This window comes from Saccopteryx bilineata, chromosome 1 (genome assembly GCF_036850765.1).
Source record: "Saccopteryx bilineata isolate mSacBil1 chromosome 1, mSacBil1_pri_phased_curated, whole genome shotgun sequence".
NCBI lineage: Eukaryota > Metazoa > Chordata > Mammalia > Chiroptera > Emballonuridae > Saccopteryx > Saccopteryx bilineata.
This window is the reverse complement of record NC_089490.1, coordinates 277,770,007-277,791,798: the sequence shown is the minus strand read 5'-3', so window position 1 is coordinate 277,791,798 and position 21,792 is coordinate 277,770,007. Positions and strand designations below refer to the sequence as shown.

Here is a 21,792-nt window from a genome sequence, read left to right as displayed (position 1 = left end):
ATCATGTCACTTAGTTGTCCCATTTACTTGTACACTCATTGATAGCTTCTTGTACGTGTCCTGACCAGGGTTCGAACCCATGTTCTCTGGTGCACATGGATGATGCTCTGTCCACTGAACACCTGGCCAGGGCCAGGTCATGTACCTTCTTTGCTTTCTGCTTTATCAGCTGTAAAATCCAGGGGCTGATTGCAGGATAGCCAGTGTCACATCCTGCTGGAAGTACTTTGATTCCACTAAGTCCTAAGTAGGAGTTAGAGTGAAAATAATTGAGCTTTAACATTTGGGGGATCAAAAGTGATTTGATATTTTTCAACCTTCCTCCAAAGCTGTAGTTAGAAAGTGTGTATTTGCCTGTTTCTAAGTGAGACGATGTAACCAGGATCTGACTTGGGAAAAGTATGACGAGGGACATAAAGTGTCCATTGTTGTGATCCTCTTCCTCTGGATGCCTCTATGTGTGCGGTGGACCCTGGTTTCAGTTGCTTTGCTCTGGGACCTTCCTTTTCCTGGTTGTGCTCTGCCCAGTGAGGAAATTGGGTTTCCCATCTCTGTCCCCCATCTGAAAACCTCCACCAATTTCCTGCTTTTTAATTTTGCTCTCTTTTGGTGGGTGGCAACTGTTTTCTTTTTTTTTTTTTTTTTTCTTTTTTTTTTTCTGAAGCTGGAAACAGGGAGAGACAGTCAGACAGACTCCCGCATGCGCCCGACCGGGATCCACCCGGCACGCCCACCATGGGGCGACGCTCTGCCCACCAGGGGGCGATGCTCTGCCCATCCTGGGCGTCACCATGTTGCGACCAGAGCCACTCTAGCGCCTGAGGCAGAGGCCACAGAGCCATCCCCAGCGCCCGGGCCATCTTTGCTCCAATGGAGCCTTGGCTGTGGGAGGGGAAGAGAGAGACAGAGAGGAAAGCGCGGCGGAGGGGTGGAGAAGCAAATGGGCGCTTCTCCTGTGTGCCCTGGCCAGGAATCGAACCCGAGTCCTCTGCACGCTAGGCCGACGCTCTACCGCTGAGCCAACTGGCCAGGGCCGCAACTGTTGTTTTCAATCAATTATTCAATGCTGCTGTATTACTAGGTGCTAATCATTAATGTATTTTTATACATTCCTTGGAAAATTGATTTTAAAGTTGGAGCTAATGTGGGAATTATTTCCTTCCTCCTATCCTGGATCTAAGTTTCAGCTTATCTACTTACCACTTAAATTATATTTGGCAAGATATGTAACTTGTCAAAATATCCGGGTTTTTAATTTTTTTTAATTTATTTCTGCAAGAAAGATTATCTAGTTCTGACTTCACAGGATTATGAACATAAAATAAAATGAGTTATAATAGAAAAATATCTATCATATTTTTTGCTCCATAAGACACACCTGACCATAAGACACACCCAGGGTTTTAAGGAGGAAAATAAGAAAAAAATATTCTCAACCAAATGGTATATTGAAATATTTAATAAAATACCATATTTTTTGCTCCATAAGACACATGGGCATTTCCCCTCCATTTTGGGGGGGGGGGGGAAGTGTGTCTTATGGAGCAAAAAATACGGTAATCAGTTCCTAAAACCTAGTAAACACTGAAAATATAGATAGTAAAAAAAAAGAGTGTAAATAAGAGACATTGGTTATCCTAATTTATCTTTTTTCACAAGCATCAGTGTTTGTGAATTTGCATTATTTCCTCTTCGATGAAGTGTTCCGCCATGGCCTGCTGCTCAACAAACACATGAGGTGTCGGGACTGTCGATGTAAGAGGCATCCAAACCTGGAGGAATATTGTATAACCTTTTATTTGAGCCAAGTTGAAACAATTGCCAGGAAGCGAGATCTAAATGCTCTGGAAAATCATAGTTTTGCAGCCTCGTCTGTGCATTTGAAATTAAGAAGGGGACTTAAGGAAGATTACATGGAGGTGGGAGAAAACAAGCTAGGGCTCTGATTACAGGATGGCTAGCAAGACGATGTGCTCTCCGAGGGTGGGTACACTTATTTCCAAGGTGTGTTAACGGAGATGCACAGCAACAATGGGTAAGGTTATGCCTAGGGCAGGACTACCTTCCCAGTTAGGAACTGACGATCAGATCACCCTGGGAGTTTACTTTCTGTAGAACATCCCTCCACCCTTTTTTCTTTGTTTCAGGACTAAAATCTATTATCATCACTCACAGATTTTCAGATAGGACTCTGGTAGCTGCAATCCTAATGTATTTTCTTTTTGGGGATGAAACATGGCCTGGGGGTGCTGCCCTCCTACTTCCTCAAGTGTACTTGACTTGCTATGAGTGACTGCTGGCGGAAAAGGCCTAGAAAAGCAGATGGGAAAGGAAGAGGAAGAAAAATGGTATCAGGTCCCAGTGCAGTAAACCAGCACAGTCTTGCTGTACTATTCTTACGGCTTTTTAAAATTCCACTGCTTTATTTTGCAATCATATTTTTAGTTCAGAGTGCATTGGTCAAATGGTTTATGTAATGCACTGAAGCTGAAAATGAAGTCTGGAGAAGGAAGATGCATGCCGACTTTAAAGAGTAATAGGTGTCTTTGAGGTAGGACAGCTCCCTTCACAACCTGGGGAAAGAGCAGGCAAGGAGGATTACCAGAATGCCCGACCAAGAGTGCACCCTGCCTTTCTCCCAATGCCCTGTCCTGCCCCGTTGTAACCAACCAACGGAAGTGCCCTTCTGAAGTGGGTGCGAACCGAGCTCGTGCGTTTCCAGAATAGTGTCCTGTCCTCCATATCTCTCTAGCCATTGCTCGTTGCCCTTCTTACCCCCCTTTCTCATTCTAGAATGCTCTTCACTCCAATAAAACAGATCAGTAACAGGTATTGGCATTTTCTTCCCCCTACTTACATAAAAAGACCCTTGGATTATAAAACCTCTGTATAAAAATGGTGAATGCTTTTTTCCTGTAGAGCTTAACTGACTTGTAGATTATTGTTAATAATAACAGTAAAATAATAATGCAATCAAGGTTGTATTTACTGGTTGACATAGACCTCACCGACCTTCTGCTATGGAGTTACTTTTGTCTAGGCTGTAGTTCAAAATCCAATGGTTGGCAGTTTTTATTTAACAGTATTCATCAGTAAGAATAAACTCACTTTCCAAATAAAACAGTGGTAGATTTTTCTTTCTTCCTGTTACTTTTAAAACGTGTCGCATAGGAAGGTATATTTTTTTTATTTACTGCAGTTTAAAGAGTATAACATAGTGGCTAAAAACACCAGTCCAAATTTAAGAGCTGAATCCTACTGGCTGTTGACTTGGCAAGACTTGGTTTCCTCACCTCTAATAGGGTGGGTGTGAGAAACACAGGAATTAAAATGTGTAAGTTACATAGACTAGCATCTAGCTGCCTGGTTAAATGTCAGCTATTTTTGCTAGCTGCTTTACTAATAATTGTGTTGTCAGCTTTATTATTATCTCCATGTGCAGTGTTAGATGTAGCATAAAATCAAAACAGAATTTCATGAGAACTGGAAATGAGTAAGCCTTGATTTGCATTTATATTTTGTATATTTTGTTGCTACCTGTGCTTTTGTGCCTTTCTCCACTGTCTCCAGCCCATTCTGGTTTAGACATTGACTCAGTATCAAGTTCTCCAGAGAAGTTTTGCCATCTTTCTTTCTTTCTTGATTACTTAACTGACTGAAGTTTGAAGGAGAAAAGAGTGAAAATCAGGCTACTCAAAACTGCCCTATTCTCTCAGGGAGTTTTCCCACTCAGCGCAGTGTTTGCCCACGAGTCAGCTTGATCTCTGGCAATCTGTGCTGCAGTCTGGCCCGTGGAGAGCCGTCAGTCTGGCTTTGGATGACTGTCGGGTTTTGGACAGGTGCTGGACTTCACCAGCAGAATCTCCTGTGATCCTTAATTATCAGGCTCTAACGTGTTTTCTTGGCTTGTAACCATTGTTACCTTGGATATATTTGGAGTGCTTGCTTAAAAAAAAAAATAGTAACTTTTACTTCTTTTGGGGGGGGGTGTGGGGTGACTAACTTTAATCTGTTAAACTAATCTCTAGTTTATAAATGCCAGTTATTTGGACCAAACTTATATTACACTGGATACATGTTTATGAGAGTAATTTATCTTGAAGGTGTAGCAATGGGTTCTTTAAAAAATGAATCTGTACACTCTTTATAGACTTGAATGAAAAGTCATCCTGGTGCTTATCTAGTAGTAAGAAAAGACAATATGAATCATTGCAGCTAATTTTGTAATAGGAAATCATTGCCAGAGGCCATATTTCAACAATCCTGTTTGTGCAATAAATGAATTAGCTGGAACGATTGCTATCGAATAATTTAAATTTAAATTTATAGGTTTTGTGTTACTATTTAATTTCCAAATGATGGTCATATTGGCGGCCATATTTAAGTTCCATTTCAACATATGATTCTTTCAATAAGATCAGAAGAGAGGGATAAGAGGGAAAAGCGAACCCATTATTTGGGGAAAATGAGCAAATATTAAGAAGGTCTGTTACTGAAAATTATATCCTCCTTACTCAGCCTGTGCAGTGTACCCTCCCCCGATCGCCTCACTCTTCCTGACCTTTCTTCGGCCTCTGATGAGCACATTCTCCACCACCTGCCTTGGTGCTCTCTCCTCTTCTGCCTCCAGTCTCCTAGTTCTTATGAGTCCATAACTGTTCATTTTCTGATTTCTTAGAAAGTAGGAGCAATAAATCTTCATGCTATTATTGAACTTGTTATTGTGGTGGTAAAGTCTACCAACAGATTGTTCACTGTTAAGCTTTTCTGAGCCATCCTTGTTTTTCTGAATTAAATCTATCCCATATGAAAAAGTGTGTGTGTGCGTGCGTGCACGCACGCACACACCTGTGTACATGCACGTATGATACGCTAATACAGCTATTTCTTTGTTGCAGCTGTGTTCTTATATGAGATGGCCCATGCATTTTCTTCCTCATAATGTCTTTGTCTAGCCTTGTATCAAAATTATCAAGATCAAAATAGCCTCAAATCTGCAGAGAGAAGAAAAGTTTCACCTCTTTGTCTAATTTCTGAAATAATTTGTATAAAACTGGAATTACGTGTTTCTTAAGGAATTGGTAAAGTTTACATGTAAAACTGAGCCTGTAACCCTTTCTGACATAATGTGCTTGGGAGATATTATGTATTTTGTTTGGGTATTTGAAACTCTAATAACAAAAGAATGTAATAAAAATGTATTAATTTTTTTTAATGTGGGGATTATACATATTCTTATAGGCAGAGGGCAAGGAGCTTCATAACATTGGGGATAAATTAGAGGATAAGAGAAGTAATTCAGGGAAAAGATTAAAGACAAGGGAAACATGGGATTGAAGCCAAATTATAGGGATTGATCGTCAAAATGAGGATAGAGCATGATGATTCGGATCTTATGGGGAAAGTTGAGACAGCAGGTATTGATGCGGTTGTGTTTTCAGTTAGACAGGTGGGTTGGTATAGAACCTGGGATGCAATAAAATAGAATGTCCTGTGAGGTGCAAACTGGAGCTTGGCAGACCTTATGAAAGAATGAACATGAAAATCAAAAAAGAAATGAATGTGCAGATTATCCAACTGGAATCTAGTGTTGACCATAAAAATATACAGTGTTAGTGGGGATGCTCGTTAGCAATTTAAATAAGGAAAATGGAACAATATTGACAGAACTATATGCTGTTAACTCATTTTCCCCTCTCCATATGGCTCCTTTTATTATTTTAGTATTTTAGGAGGTAGTATAACCATTAATCAGAATACCATTTTAAAACCTGAAATATGTGTCTTCATCCTGGTTTTTGTTGTTTACTCTCTTCCTATTCTTCTAAATGAAAGAGAGATAAATGCATAGGACATGGTTTTACCTGTAATCTTTCCTTTCATTTTACCTAACTGCAGTTTATCTCTCCTTCTATGAATGAATACTTTCTATAACTGTATAAACACCTGCACATTCCTGCATTTGTAGATACTGTGTTTAAAAAAGATATTAGTGCTAATTTTCTAACTGAATTAATAAATTCCTGGAAGGACCATTTATTAATAACATTTTATAGCTCTAGTGCCTTATACATACTTTGCTATAAATCAACTTGCCTATAATATAAAGGGATTTATGTAAATTAATAAAAATATCAAGGTATCATACACATGAAAATTTCAAAAACCAAATATGATCTCTATATAAGTCAACCTTGGTTTCCTTTAAGCAGAATAGAACTTTCATTTCATGTCATTTTTTTCTGAATAACTGATAGTAGAGAATGCCTGATTTGTTAACAAAGTTATTGCTTGACAATAATCTCATTTGCATAAAAAAGCCATTTTTATAAGACATGTTGTGGGACATGGGTATATTTCCATATTAGATCTGTTTTTAGCACCTGTGTTTGTTGAAAGAGATTTTTTTGTGTGTGTGTGCTACATATTTTTTCCTCAGACCAATAATTTTGTTGATTTGACAGTTACTATGTGCCTATTTAGTTAGTGTGATATCACTAAAAATGTTAGACCCAAGGAAAAGAGACAATCAGATAGCGTGGTTAATTGTCAGGGCTGACAATAAGGGACGGCACAAATGGCAGGGGAATTACTGAATATTTTTTCCGTGTCAGAAATGAGCTAATGAAATTTATAAAAATGGCTCATGAAGCACCATTTTAGCCCTTTTCAAACACTGTCATTTTACAACAATAGGACTCTAGGCTCGAGGCCATTTAATAGGATTTAACAATGCTTGTTCAAAGAAAAAACAGCTATCTCTAAAGAGTAGCTGTTTCCTGATTTTCTTTAGAAAAAATGCAAATGAGGACTAGAAGTAACTGTGGACTTCTCATCAAAGCAGGGCACGTCTGATCATGGAGCCAAAGTAGAAACCCAAGGGATGGAATATGAAACATCCACTTGGAAAGAATGCATATGGTGCTCCCATGTTTGTCCTTGTTCCTGCAGAAGGCTCTGTGGTTTTTCCAATTCTTCAGCTCTTTCCTGTCAAGTTGCACAGGAAACAGTCTTTTCTCTGAGTGCTGTGTTATTTTCTGCCCAGTCCAAAGCCAGTGGAAAAATGCACATCTGGCTTATAAATCACAACCAAGCATCAATACCTAGCTTGCTCTTGATTGGGTGGCTGTCCTTAGTGCTTTACACATTCTCAGTGAGCATTATGTGACGTCTTGATGGAAACCCCCAGTGACCCCCCCCAACAGTCACATCGGGGGACCTTTAAATCCTCTCTGAAATGTAATGTTTGCTACCTAAAGTGCACTTTCTGTGGTCCCCGAAGGAAAAATCATTCATTTTTATCTTTTCATTTATTTATTTTTTCTATTTAGAAATTGGCCCCTGGTTACGGGAGTTCAGAGCGAAGAATGCTGTGGATTTCTCGCAGTTAACATTTGACCCAGGACAGAAAGAACTTGTTGTAGGAGCAAGGTGAGAGATCTTACGTTTTGCCACTACAGATATTTTCTGACTTCATTTCACATCTCTGTAGTTACACGTGAGCTGCTCTGCCAGAGTTGATGAGTACTAAGTAATAATTCTTCTAAGCATGGAATATAGTGTGAGTGTCATGAAGTATACTACTAATAATAGGATGACTACTGCTTTTTACAGAAGCGTTTATTGGGCCCTCCCCATGTGCCTGGAACTGTTCTAACATGAATTCATTCACTTTCTCCTCCCACGAATCCTGAGAGGTAGGTTTTGTCAACATGCCTATTTTAGAGATAAGGAAATTGAAGCAGGAAGTGGATAAATGTTGCCTGGGGACACGTATGTTATGTCTAATAAAAGATGGACCCAGGTTTCAAATGCAGCAATTAGACTGCAGAAACCATGTTCTTAGGTTCTCACTAGATTCCTGGTAAAAATCTAGAGATCAAGGGATCACGATGTCCGTTCCGGCCTGTGTTACTTATCTTTGTGACTGTGATTAGGCCATTTACCAGCCAATTGAGAGTTCAAGGAAGTTGTTACTACTTCTATCTCTTACAGTACACATGTTCCTGTATCCAGCTCAATGTTTGACAGCCCAGCTTGGCACAGAGGCCACTGAACACACTAAGCAACAGATCTTGAGGTTTTCTCTCGATACTTATTGTGCCTTCCTTAGAAAACATGCATAATCCCTGCCTTTAAATCATCTATCCTGCTTGTATATTTTGAGATTGATGTATAAAAAACAGTTTATATCCATTTCTTAGGAAAAATGACATTAAACTTGAACAAAGAGGCCATTTGTAGATTTGAACTCTTCTGGTACCCAAGCAAGGCACTTTAGACAATGAACTGCTCACATCTCTTTTGCTTAAATTTACTAGATTATAAAACATAACTTTCCTTATTATTATTATTATTAAAATGAGAGGTGGGGAGCAGAGACAGACTCCTATATGTGTCCCATCCGAGACTGGGATACAACCGAGAAGCCCCCTACTGGGCAATGCTCTACTCTGCTGCTTGGCAACCAAGTGATTTTGGCCTAAGGTGAGTCCAAGGAGCCATTCTCAGTGCCTGGGACCAACTTGCTCAAACCATTTGAGCTGTGGCTGTAGGAAGGGAAGAGAGAAAGAGAGAGGGGAGAGGGAGAGGAGAGAGCGAGAGAGTGAGAGAGAGAAAGGGGAGGGGTGAAGAAGCAGAAGGTAGCTTCTCCTGTGTGCCTTGACTGAATCAAACCCAGGACTTCCATATGCCTGTTCAATGCTCTATCACTGAGCTAATGGGCCAGGGAAAAGAATGTAACTTTCATAGCAAGAGAGATTGTACAGTTGCCATATAGACCTGAGTGAAGCTGAATTTGGCTTAGGTTCTGAGTACTCTAGGCAAACATAAAATATTTTCTAGTATCATTGCTTTTTCTTTCAGATCTTAAGGAGCCCTTATGTGTCCATCCAACACTTGATGACATTAAGATGTATTGTTAAAACTTTAAATGAATAGACAGAAGTTGGTTTAGTTCCTAACATTGAAAATGTCACCCCCCAAATCTCTCTCTCTCTCTTTTTTTCTTTTTTCTTTTTTTTACAGAGACAGAGAGAGAGTCAGAGAGAGGGATAGAAAGGGACAGACAGACAGGAACACAGAGAGATGAGAAGCATCAATCATCAGTTTTTCGTTGTAATACCTTAGTTGTTCATTGATTGCTTTCTCATATGTGCCTTGATCGCGGGCCTTCAACAGACCTAGTAACCCCTTGCTCGAGCCAGCGACCTTGGGTCCAAGCTGGTGAGCTTTGCTCAAACCAGATGAGCCTGCACCCAAGCTGGCAGCCTCGGGGTCTCAAACCTGGGTCCTCCGCATCCCAGTCCAACACTCTATCCATTGCGCCACTGCCTGGTGAGGCACCCAAATCTCTTTTGATGTTTGATGTAGTTAGTGAGTACGGACTACATGGGCTCACCTGGTGTGCTTCTGCTTATTTCAACTCGTTGTGAATATTTAGTAGACTTCTGATGCTGATTTCCATGAGATTCCATCACTGAGAACCTGGGATGGTTATTGTAGGGATTTTTTTCACTGGTCTATTGGTCTTCAGATTTTTTTTATCCTTTTGCATACCATGGCCAGTGTCATTTCTTTAAATACTCATTCTCAGTAGCTCTTATTGGATAAATGCTGACTGTTCAGTGTGGTCCACCAGACCCTCTGCCTAATGGTCCCACATCTCTTACAGACTCACTTTTTCTCATTTTCACCTAATCCAGGCATGTAGAAATATTTGTGTTAGCTGCAAAATAAAAAGTTCTCTTTCTTGTCTCTGGGATTTGGTAACCTTATACTGTTCTGGAATATTAGCTACCCACCCAACCCACTCCAAGTTATCTACTTGTTGAACTTGTAGTAAGAACCTGGGTCAAGGGTCCTCCATCGGGCCTGAGTTGTTATATTCCTTGCTCTATGTGGTCTTATTAGAATCCCTGTTAGATGACAACTGTCATCTACCATCATCATTGTACCTAATGCATTATCTGTTGTCCAGTGTCCTCCATCCCCCATTATCACATAGTGGCTTACCAAATGGTAGAGAGGATGCGTTGGTTTTGCCTTTGTTTTTCTAGAATATAGCAGTTTTTCCTCCTGGTAAAAACTCAAGAGATGTCTGTTATTTATATTTTCAGGATTTGATTTGTATATGCTCCCTCTGCATCTGGAGAAAACTTAGGGGAAAGGGGGTAAGGGTTGTAGGAGGTTCATTACAGTTACCTACATTTGGGCAAAGACAGAAGGAAGAGGCAGTCTCTAAATCCCAAAGATGACCATTATGGAAGATGAGCTCTTTCGCTTAGCCAAGACAGAACAGTTCCCTGCTGTAACAGCAGGTACAAATATAACCCCAAATGAGTCAAAATTCCTTATTCAACTCTAAAGAACTTAGGATAAGGTTTTCTTGTGAGTTTGATTCAAAAGCCTCCCCATCGTTTCTGTGTATTTAACAGGCAGCACCACACCTGGGCATATACTCAACTGGTGGTTGTCTGACTGGTCAGTGGCGCACATTCTTCTAATGAATGTGAGAAGCCAGTGAGCAAAACGGGACTCAGAAGAGATATCACATGGTCCACATTGGCTGGAGATAGTGCCTGGGGCTCTTTCCCAGGGGACACCCATCCCAGAAGGTCTCTATCCTAGTGGCCCTGGAGGTTTCCATCTCAGTGTTCTTGGAGGTCTCCATCCCACATCTCTGCAGATCTTCATCCCAGTGTTCCTGGAGGTCTTCCTCCTAGCACCCTTGGAAATCTTCATTCCAGTATTCCTGGAAGTATTCTGTCTACCTCACAGATGAAGTAGCATTCTATCTATCTCATCTCACCACAGTCTCAGCCCAGGCTAGCCCAGCCCAGCCATGCAAGGAGGGATTGGACTAGCCACTGAGTCAACCTAAAAAACCATATGATGTGGTGACCAAGAGCAATAGGATCCCCAGCCTTAGCACATAAGAGTACAGATACACAGTTAAATTTAAATTTCAGTCAAGCAGTCAGAAGACATGAGCTATATTTTCTATTCTAGTACAGTGAATGGTACATTGTTGATACTTGATAAACAAATTAAAGGGTAGACTGGACTTGCTGAGGTACGTGACCTTGAGCCTATTTCAGAGTCTAGTTTTCTCATCTTTAAAATTGATATAATTATTTCTGTTCCTTTCAGCTGTTGTGAGGATTAAATGAAATAATCCATGAAAAGTGATTGTCACAGTAACAGGTACCCAGCAAGCACGCAGCGGTAGGGAGCTCTACGGATATCTGTGGGTTTGGCACACACGTGCATCTATATTTTGGCAGATATCACTGAGTAAGAATAGGAATTTTACCTAGAAAACCTGGTGAGATTAGGCTTAAAATATTTTGGAGGGAGTGTGAGCCAGTTATAAAACTTTAAAAATAACCCAGCCCTCAGATTCCTGTTTAGGTGGGCTTGACCTAGCAAAAGAAGTTTAGATAGCAGGAAATCTGTAATGGTTTAAATATGTGATTGGCATAAAAATGCAATGAGAGTCCCTTTTTTTCTTCATGTTAGCAGTAGGCATTTTAAAATCATTTATTGGGTGGTTTCACTTTATACCATTAACACTTTGTTTCTGAAATTAAATTCAGTTCAAGATTTTTTGTGCTTTTTTTTTTTTTTTTTGGTATTTTTCTGAAGCTGGAAACAGGGAGGCAGTCAGACAGACTCCCGCATGCGCCCAACCCGGATCCACCCGGCATGCCCACCAGGGGGCAATGCTCTGCCCATCCAGGGCGTCACTCTGTTGCGACCAGAGCCAGTCTAGCCTAGGCCTGAGGCAGAGGCCATGGAGCCATCCCCAGCGCCGGGGCCATCTTTGCTCCAATGGAGCCTTGGCTGCGGTAGGGGAAGAGAGAGACAGAGAGGAAGGAGAGGGGGAGGGGTGGAGAAGCAGATGGGCGCTTCTCCTGTGTGCCCTGGCCGGGAATCAAACCCGGGACTTCTGCACGCCAGGCGGACGCTCTACCACTGAGCCAACAGGCCAGGGCCAAGATATTTTTGTGCTTTTTTCAAAACAATGTTTATTGTACTGCAAAAGAAAAACCTTTCCTTAGGCAATTTGGGTTGTGTAGTGCCGGAAGGTCCTTGCATCTGAATTTATACAGTTTCTAGAAGAATTCCTAAATTTACCATTTCCAAAGAGCACATTATCTTTTTTTTTTTTTAATTAAGTGAGAAGCAGAAGGCAGAGAGACAGACTCCCACATGCTCCCTGACTGGGATTTACCCAGCTAGCCTGCTATGAGGTGATGCTCTGTATATCTGGGGCCGTTGCGCTGTTGCTCAGCAACCAAGCTATTTCAGTGCCGAGGCCAGGCCATGGAGCCATCCTCGGCCCCCAGGGCCAACTTGCTTAAACCATTTGAGCCATGGCTGTGGGAGGAGGAGGAGGAGAGAGAGAGAGAGAGAGAGAGAGAGCGAGAGAGAGAGAGAGAGAGAAAGAGAGAAGGAGAGAGAAGGAGAAGGAGGAGGAGTGGAGAAGTAGATGGTCACTTCTTCTGTGGGCTCTGACCGAAATCAAACCTGAAACTTCCACACCCTGGGCCAATGCTCTACTGTTGAGCCACCTGGCCAAGGCCCACGTTATCTTTCATAATATTTTAAAAGCTGTTCTACCCAAGCTTCTTTAAAGTTAATAATATTGATGTTTTCTATGATGAGACTCAGGCATTTTTATTCTAGAAAAATATGGAAAATATAGTAAAGCCTAAAGAATAAAAACAATTTCAGAAATAATCACAGCTAGCCTTTTGAATTATTTTTCTGCAGTATTTGATTTCTATTCATTTATATTATTGGGATAATATTTTATGGATGACTTTTATCCAAAAAACCTACTAAATGCAGATATATATAAAATGAGAAAACCCAGAATGAAAGAATATGTGTGATTTAGAGATATTTGAATAGCTAATTATTAGAGGAATAATAGTACTGATAGATCACAAAGTTGACACAGCTATGTTTCCTGTATTTAAATTAGTAACACCAGAGGTATGGGAGGGTGATTACATTTTAATTCTTCAAGTGACTCTGATGATCTTTAGTGCTTTATGTTTATTGTAAGGATCACAAGAGATCCTGTGATGAATTTAAATATTATTCCAAATGGTGACTAACATTGTCTGCACATGGTGCAGGGTGTTTTTACAAATTAGCCATATTTTTATAAAGCATAAAACCATATAACAATAAGGAAAAGAAATTCCCCCAAAGGCTATAGGAGTTGATTTCAGCTGCTATCTTTGGGGTTTTATTTCCTTTGATTTACTCTCTTCTTGTAACTTGGTTTCTGATTATTTTACTTTTTTCTGATAAGGTCAGTGTTGTACAAGCATATAAATTGAGAGGTATAGGAAGATCACTCACTGTAGGCTCTCACATAGTACCCTGTGAATCCAGGAGACCCAACCACTTGCTCATGATTAAGGTGGTAAAATGGAAGCCTGTAGACCTAATACTTGGGTCAGGTAATCAACATAATTGATAACAAATGTAATGGTTTTTGTCCTTGGAAATTTTTAATTTTATTAAAATGACATCACAAAATGAGCACATTGAAAGGAAGGGTAGTAGGGATGTCTCAGTCTCCTTGCACACCTTACCGATGTGAGTTCACCCCCAGCATGCCTCTCACGGAACTTGCCATTATATTCAATGGATTATTTCTATTTATAAGAAGATATTTCTGTATAAATGTTTGTGTAACAAATAGCATAGATTTATAATCAGCATGTTTATTACCAAAAACTAAAAAAACTAAGACCCAAGTGCTTCCAAGGCAGAACTAGGTATTCCTAACAGTCACAAGAAACTCATTTTGAAAAATTTTAATGTATTATTTTGAACCATTTGTTTTGCTCATGGTTTGAAACTACAAAACTAAAGATAAAAAGGAAAGATAAATTGCTTCTGTTATACTGGGGCTGCCTTTGCTTTAAGCACACCAAGTGTCTATTCTCATAACATCATATGGAATGAATGGGCAGGCTCTTATTTAATTGGAATGAGTTTCTTTTTTCAAAATGATTTTGTCACTGGTTCTAAACAAAGGAAGCTAAATTTTAGATTCATATAAAAGTCATTTTATAAAAATCTGATTAATATAATACTCTCCTTTTGTGCTTATTATTCTTATTTCCATTAGAAGTTTTTCCTTAGAACTAATCTGTTGGAAGCAGCATGTGATTAAAGGAAACTGGAGATTTTTATGAGATTTTTGCCCCTAGTAGCCACAACTTTTATTTTCCCAGGGTTGCATTTCAGTCAAATTTGTACATTAAGGTAACTCCTGCTGAGTAGAATGAAATCGGCAATTAGGAGTAAATCCGAAAAGCAGCAGAACACTATCATGTAAAGAAATCCCAGGTAATGGTGATGTTTATATTGTATTTACATTAATAACCACTTAGGAAAGGCAGCTGGTGATGAAAAGAAGGGCGGGGCTTTTCATTCCTGCTCTTCATTTTCACCCCTACCCACCTGGAACTGTTTTAAACCTATACTTTATGGTTTAAATATTTTCTTCTCTCCATCTTTTCCTTCTCTGTGTTGGCACTCGAATCATAGGTGTATGCTTTTCTCTTGAAATTCTCTCTCTTTATCTTCCTCCAACTTTCACTGGTTCTCGCCTTCTAATAGATCTTCTTGATTAATTAATCCAAACTGTGTTAAAAGGTCCATTCTTTGTTTGCTGGCTTTGTTAAATGTGGTGCAACATTTGCCAGACATCAGTGTATGTAAGTATCACCTGGAGCGTTCATTCAAAATTCAGCTTTTCTTGCTCCCTACCATGATCCCCTCTAACTGAGTGCTTGGTGGGGTGTGAGCTTTTAACAGACAGGTAGACTGCAGACACTGTGGGAAAGACTTCTGACCATGGGTGCCTTTTGCTGTTGAGAAAACCCATATAATCTCTGCACTTTCTTCCCTGCTGGAGCTGGAGAGCTGATAAGCCTAGCAGTGTAGTTATTTATTTAGATTATATATATATATATATATATATATATATATATATATATATATATATATATTCACACACACAGAGATAGTCTGTTGTTTTCCAAATTACATGGAAGGAGTATGATAAACACAAACCAGCCTCCTTATTCTGCGTGTGTGCGCGTGCAATGCAATATTTGAGTGCTGAGAACTTTTCTCCTCGCCAGACTCACATGGGGCCCATCAGAATTTATTAGTTAGTTGTTATCTTTCATGATTCCTTATTAAATATTTATGGAGCCTACTTTATGTCAGAAAGTAACATAGGAATTGGGAAAAGAAAGATAAAGACTTCGTTGGCCTATGTGTAAGAATTGGCTAGCTAAGGCCCAAGTTGGTCTCCTATTATTGTAAATACAGTTTTATTAGAACACAGCCACACCCATTTATTTGTATATTACCTGTGTGCTTTATAGCTTTGGCTGCAGAGGTGAGTAATTACAGCTAACATCACAAAGGTGAAGTCTTTGTTCTTAGACCCAGAGTCTTTGCTGACTCCTGAACTAGGGAGTGGGTCAACACAGCAACTAAGTTCTTCCAGGGAGGCTTGAGTTAAGGACCCTGGACACATCAAGTGTAAAGAAGCATGGTGGTCCTTGGGGGTGCCAAGGGTGCACTGTGAAGGTGTCTACAGATTGGGCTTTGGAGATGCATTTGGAGTCTAGTGGTAGGATAGACTCTTCCTGCCAGAAGGAACACACCACAGGGAAAGTCCCATGTTGTGATGAGGCTTGACTAGACCTGTTGCTGGCTGAGAAGGGACCTCATTGTCGGTGAGGCCAGAGCTTTAGGTGAGGTCAGATTATGAAGGAGCTTGGACTCACACCTCTAGATCCATGATTCCAAGTCCAGTAGTCATGAGAGTTATCTGAGAGGCCTTTTAAGAAAGCAGATGCCCAATCCTCTCTTCAGATCATTCAAATTAGACTTTCTGGAACTAATGTTGGAATCTCTGGTTTAGCAAGCTCTTGATGATCTGCTTGCCTGGCAAATGTGGAAACCTCTCCCAGAGTCATTGGTTGCTCAGATTTACATTAGAAAGATGCTTTTACTGTTTTGTGTGCAAAATTTGCTGAAGATTGGAGAGTTTGGAAGTAGGGACAACAGTTGGGGGCTATGGATCAGGTGATAGTAGAGAAAACTTAAATTTAGTTAGTGATAATGGAAACGGAGAGGAGAAGACATATTTGAGATTTATTTCAGAGCTGGGTTTGACAGTGATTAATGTCAAATGGAATGGGGTGGCTGAGGGCAAGGGCCAAAGGTAAGATTTGGGAGCAAGATTTGGCAATGTGGCTTGTGATGGCGTTAGCTAGAGTTGGACACATGGAGAATGGCCTAAAAATCATTGATTATTTGAAGAAACATAAAAATAAGTCTTAAATTTTGCTAAATCTGAAGATAACTCAAAAAAATAATTGTATATGGGGATAATTTGAGCAATGAATATTTCTAGAAAAACAAGTTAAAAGAATCATAAGATAATTCACTTGGCATTTTTTAAATGAAGAATGATGTCTATTAACTCAAAAATGGAAAGGAACAAATCAAATACACAATGGACATACAAAAAGCAAAAGTCACTAGTTTAATTTAGAGCTATAAGTCATCATCTGTTAACCTCAAAGCACTTAGATATTTGCAAGTTAACATTTAGAGCATAGTAAAATTTAAATTATCAGTGTAGTTAACAATATTGATTAATAACTTTACCTTTAAATATACTTATGGGAGAAGGTTTTTCTGAATTTATATCTCTGGAATTTGCTAACAGCATTAGTCTTAATTGTAATATGCCAATAAAAATTCATCCTTGTTATTTCATTCTCATTGCCAAATACCAAGAGGCTATCCATGTACTTCTGTGACTTTTAATCTTGATATTGAAATGTAGCAGAATGCTATTAAGACTCTTTGATCTTGGTTTTGATGTATTCTTTGAAACTTATTTCTAATAACCAGGATTTATAAAGAATGTAAAATGAGTTTTAGGAATGAAATCAAGAATGAAATAAGGCAGTACAATTCTGGGAGAGTGATTACAGAATACACGTGTTAACAACAACAATAATAAAATCAAAATTAAAAAATATATATAATCCAAAGTACATACACTTTTTATTATTTTTGAGGAGGCTAAGACAAAGTCGGACTGAAGAGATAGCTGATTACATAGCCATATTGTACATTTGGCTCCATATTTAAAAGTATATTAGTGACCCCGGATGGTTAGCTCAGTTGGTAGAGCATCATCTCCATACACCAAGGTTGCAGATTTGATCCCATCAGGGAACATACAAGAGCCAGCCAATGAATGCATAAATAAGTAGAACAACAAATTGATGTTTCTTTCTCTCTCCCTTCCTCTCTCTCTAAAAGAAATAAAAATAAAATAAAAATTTTAAAAAGCGAATATATAATATTAGTGAAGGAAAAAAAAATCAGCTTTCAAAGCCTTGATCTCAGTGGGATCCAACTATTTAAACACTGTGCTACAGATTAGGAATAGTTTGGTAATTTTAAAATTTAATTAAGCTCCCCCAAAACTTGTGGAAATGTACATGAAAGAGAAACTATAAATTTGGAAATGTTATAAGCACAGAAAAATATAAAGGCTTCTGGAAGTTGTTTGGATGAACCAGCATGAGAGTATTAGTAGTAGTAATTACAGATAGGTGGGTAAACTATGTAAACTGGTTATGTGATGAAATTAAATCTTTCTGTTTTCTAAAGCTATGGATGGGATTGATATATTAAATATTTATGTTTTAACAATTTTTATGGAAACATTTTGTACTTTAAAGGATATAGTTACTCCTTTTTCCTTCGCTGCAAAGTCACATACTTAGATTTTAATCTTCAAGTCTGTCAGTGCCAGTGAAAATTTGGGTATTATGCAAGATGTTACTATTTTAAGCTCTGTGCCAGTTGGATATCCGTGACAGTTAAAATGGAACCCGGAAATAAAGAAATTATGGCGAGAATGAGGCTGGCACAGGTACAGGTGAGGTGAGCTGTTCAGTTAGTGTCAGCTCTCAGACTTATCACAGTGGTCACAGCTTTTATACAGTATGTGTTTTGTCTTCAGATTGTGTCATGATCAACTGTGGTCTAAACTTTGTCTTGAATTTCCATTATCATTGTCTAAAACATTTTTCTTATAGATTTATGTACTTGCTTTCTGACTCCATTTTTTCATATCTGTCTTAATTATTTGGTCTTCTGCTCATTTTCCTTAATAAAGCCTCTAACCTACCTGTTCAATATGAACTTGGAATTTTTTTCTTTGATTTTAGAGCTATATTCATCAGAGGCCAATTGAGTTATTCTAAGAGAATGTCATTTTAAAACACCTGTGTCTTTCATAATTAATGGAGGTCAAAGTGAAGTTTTATGGTGTCTCTAGATAAAATGAGTCATTTATTTAATATGCTCATGATGGCTCAACCTTTTCTTTAATGCTAGCTGAATTTTACTACTTGACATGAGGATATAAATGAACTTTGTCTATTAAGGACCATACTGCTCCCTCAGAGAATATGTTGTTGTGCTTAGTGATTTGTTGCTAATAGGCCACTGGGGGATGTGATTGAACGTGGAAATGAGTTATTCAGACCTACAGTCAATAAGAAATAAGCTCCAGTGAACAGGGAAGAAATGCACTCAGATGTCTAGTGGGTAAGGGATGCAGGGGCTTCAGACCTGTCAGTTTGTGTCTGTCAAATGTAATGGCATTGTGACTTGAATTATTCAGTCTATTGGATCTCTGTATTACTCATATATTATCAATCCTAAAAGTAATATGGTTATTACATTTGAATGGGCAATGTGGAATTTTATTCCAGGATTTTGAAAAAAAGTAGGTCCATACCAAGGGAAGTAAAGCTCTTACTTTATTTACCACAGCCATTAAAGTGAATCTTATGGCATGGTCAACCCTTGCTTTTCACTTCTGTAATGAGAGAGGAGAAATGGACACACTGAGCTGCTCCCTAAGCTGTACATCTAACTCACTCTGAGAATCTAATATTTTTTAATTAATTTATTTATTTTAGAGAAGGGAGGGAGGGAGAGAGAGAGAGAAAAAGAGAAAGAGACAGAGAGACAGAGAGAGAGAGAACGGGAGAGGCGCAGAAAGCATCAACTCCCATATATGCCTTGACCGGGCAAGCCTGAGGTGTTGAACCAGCGACCTCAGCATTGCAGGTCAACGTTTTATCCACCTCAGGTCAGGCGAGAATCTAATCTTTTAACCTTGCCCACTACTGCCTTTCTCCCTAAAGAATGGTAATATTCCTCCTTACTATGTATTTACATCTAAGGGTGTTATGAAGATTAATGAGACCACTTTAATGCTTTGGGTTGCTCAAAGGATTGCCCTACTAGAGAAACTGACCCTGTATGAAACATTTGGTTAGCATTCCCTGTTGGCAGGGAGCCAGAAGCATTATTCCTTCATGTTAGAAAGGTTGGTAGCCTTTCTTGTGAACCTCATATATATTGTTTTTCCTTCCTCTGTGAGCTCACAGTTGCAAGATAAAGAGGTTGCTTCTTCTGTATGCCCAGGAGAAAAGCCACTTGCAGGGGACCATAGATCTTACTTTAGTGTGTGAATGGCCCCACATCTGGTAATATCAATTTTTTATTCCCCTTAGAAGATTTTCTTTCTTTTTGTAACCTTTAACTTCATAGGTCGTTGACCTAAACTATAATGGATCAAGCTGTCGGGGGAGATTTCAGGTCCCTCATCTTGCTAGCTGGATTGGAGTTTTTCCAATAGCAAAATGCACTTGAAGTTGTACTTGGAGCCAAATAATTTGAGGAAAGAGGTTTGAGAATAATAGAATCTACACTGTGTTTTGTTAGATTCTTAGGTTGCAGGAGGAGATTAGGGAATTCCACAAATGTTTCGTTTTTACTTCATCTTTTAAAATATTTTTTCAATCACTGAAAATCATGATAGATAAAATGAATACTACAATGTGTACTATTATGTATTTCTAATATGGAAAGGATCCAGCAAGGCATTAAATTGCTTCTTTGGAGTTTATGTAGATCACTGTCATGGATTAAACAAATATTTGAAAATATCTACCAGTTCTTTGTCTTTAAATCAAAAGAACAAGAACAAAAAAAAAGCAACAAAAATGTAACCAACCAACATAAAAATAGATCCTAAAGAAATGTTGAGGCTATGCAAGCATATAGATTTGATAATTCCAATTTCAAAGCTTTCAATCAGCATAATCAACCGCTTTATGATTAACAAATGTTATAAGTGAATACTTATTGAATAAATGTTTATTAATGAATTATCTTACATTTTTATATGCTGAGATTTTATGTAAGGATATTTTGAAATACAGTACTCATTTGCAAAAATAAAAACATTTGTAAAATTATTTTTCAGAATTTATAGAAATATACTATAAGTCTTTTAAAGTCTTTCATTAGATGGCCACATGTTCATCCAACTCTTATTCATTTCATGTATCTAAAAATGATCACATTCTTATATGAATTTGTGTTATTTTATTATACAGACAGATTGCATAGTCTCTCATTTCAAAAATGAAGAAACGCGCCTGACCTGTGGTGGCGCACTGGATAAAGCATTGACCTGGAAATGCTGAGGTCGCTGGTTCAAAACCCTGGGCTTGCCTGGTCAAGGCACATATGGGAGTTGATGCTTCCAGCTCCTCCCCCCTTCTCTCTGTCTCTCTCTCTCCTCTCTCTCTCTCTCTCCGTCTCTTTCTCTCTCCTCTCTAAAAATTAATAAATAAAAAAATTTAAGAAAAAATGAAGAAACTTGGGCACTCTTAAAATAAGTTAGGGTAAGCAGTTTCAGGAAGAATTGATGAGAAATAGGTGGAGGAAAGAAGCACCATTTAATCAGCCAGACCAGTAGGATTAACATGTTCTCTTAATGGGCTGACACTTACTCACAGTCAGATCACAGTCTCAAAGGTGAGGATCAAAAGCTTGTCATTAGCAGTACTTAACCTTGAATCATCTCAAAATGATTTATAAATGGACTGGTGACTGAACAATGAAAGCATGAAATAATTGTACTGTAAGAACTATTACTCGCCTGACTAGGAGATGGCACAGTGGATAGAGCATTGGACTGGGATGCGGAAGTTCTAGATCCCGAGGTCGCCAGCTTGAGCGTGGGCTCATCTGGTTTGAGCAAAGTCCACCAGCTTGGACCCAAGGTCGCTGGCTTGAGCAAGGGGTTACTCGGTCTGCTGAAGGCCCGAGGTCAAGGCACATATGAGAAAGCAATCAATGAACAACTAAGGTGTTGCAATGAAAAACTGTTGATTGATGCTTCTCATCTCTCCATTTCTGTCTGTTCCTATCTATCCCTCTCTCTGACTCTCTGTCTCTGTAAAAAAAAAAAAAAAAAGAACTATTACTGTGTGTGTGTGTGTGTGTGTTTAGTGCCAGTGAAATTAGGAAGGGTATATTGGATGACTGATTGATGAGGCCATGTAGCACAGTAGGACAAGGGACAATAACGTGTGTGTAGGGGTCTTGTTTCTAATCCTAGGATCTTCCCTGGATTCTGAATCCTAATAATCTTGGATAAATATCACTGCACATTTTAATTTGAAGAAGTTTCTCCAACTACAAATTGAGGGGTATATACTCTTTAATGACAACCCAGCTCTAGAATTTTTGAGTTACATGATTCCTATTAGATAAAAAACAAACAAAAACAGAAACATAAGGGTGTATTAAAAAAAAGTCACCAACTTGCATCTTGTAACCCAGAAAATA

General features: G+C 38.9%; 1 protein-coding gene across 1 annotated transcript in view; it reads left to right on the top strand.

The window, feature by feature from the left end:
- The window catches only part of SEMA5A (semaphorin 5A), a 496,448-nt gene that overhangs the window by 216,275 nt on the left and 258,381 nt on the right, over positions 1-21,792 (top strand). The window contains exon 4 of the mRNA XM_066243560.1: positions 7,332-7,431. Within this exon, the coding sequence (XP_066099657.1) occupies positions 7,332-7,431 (100 nt within the window). The remainder of the gene's footprint in view (positions 1-7,331; positions 7,432-21,792) is intronic.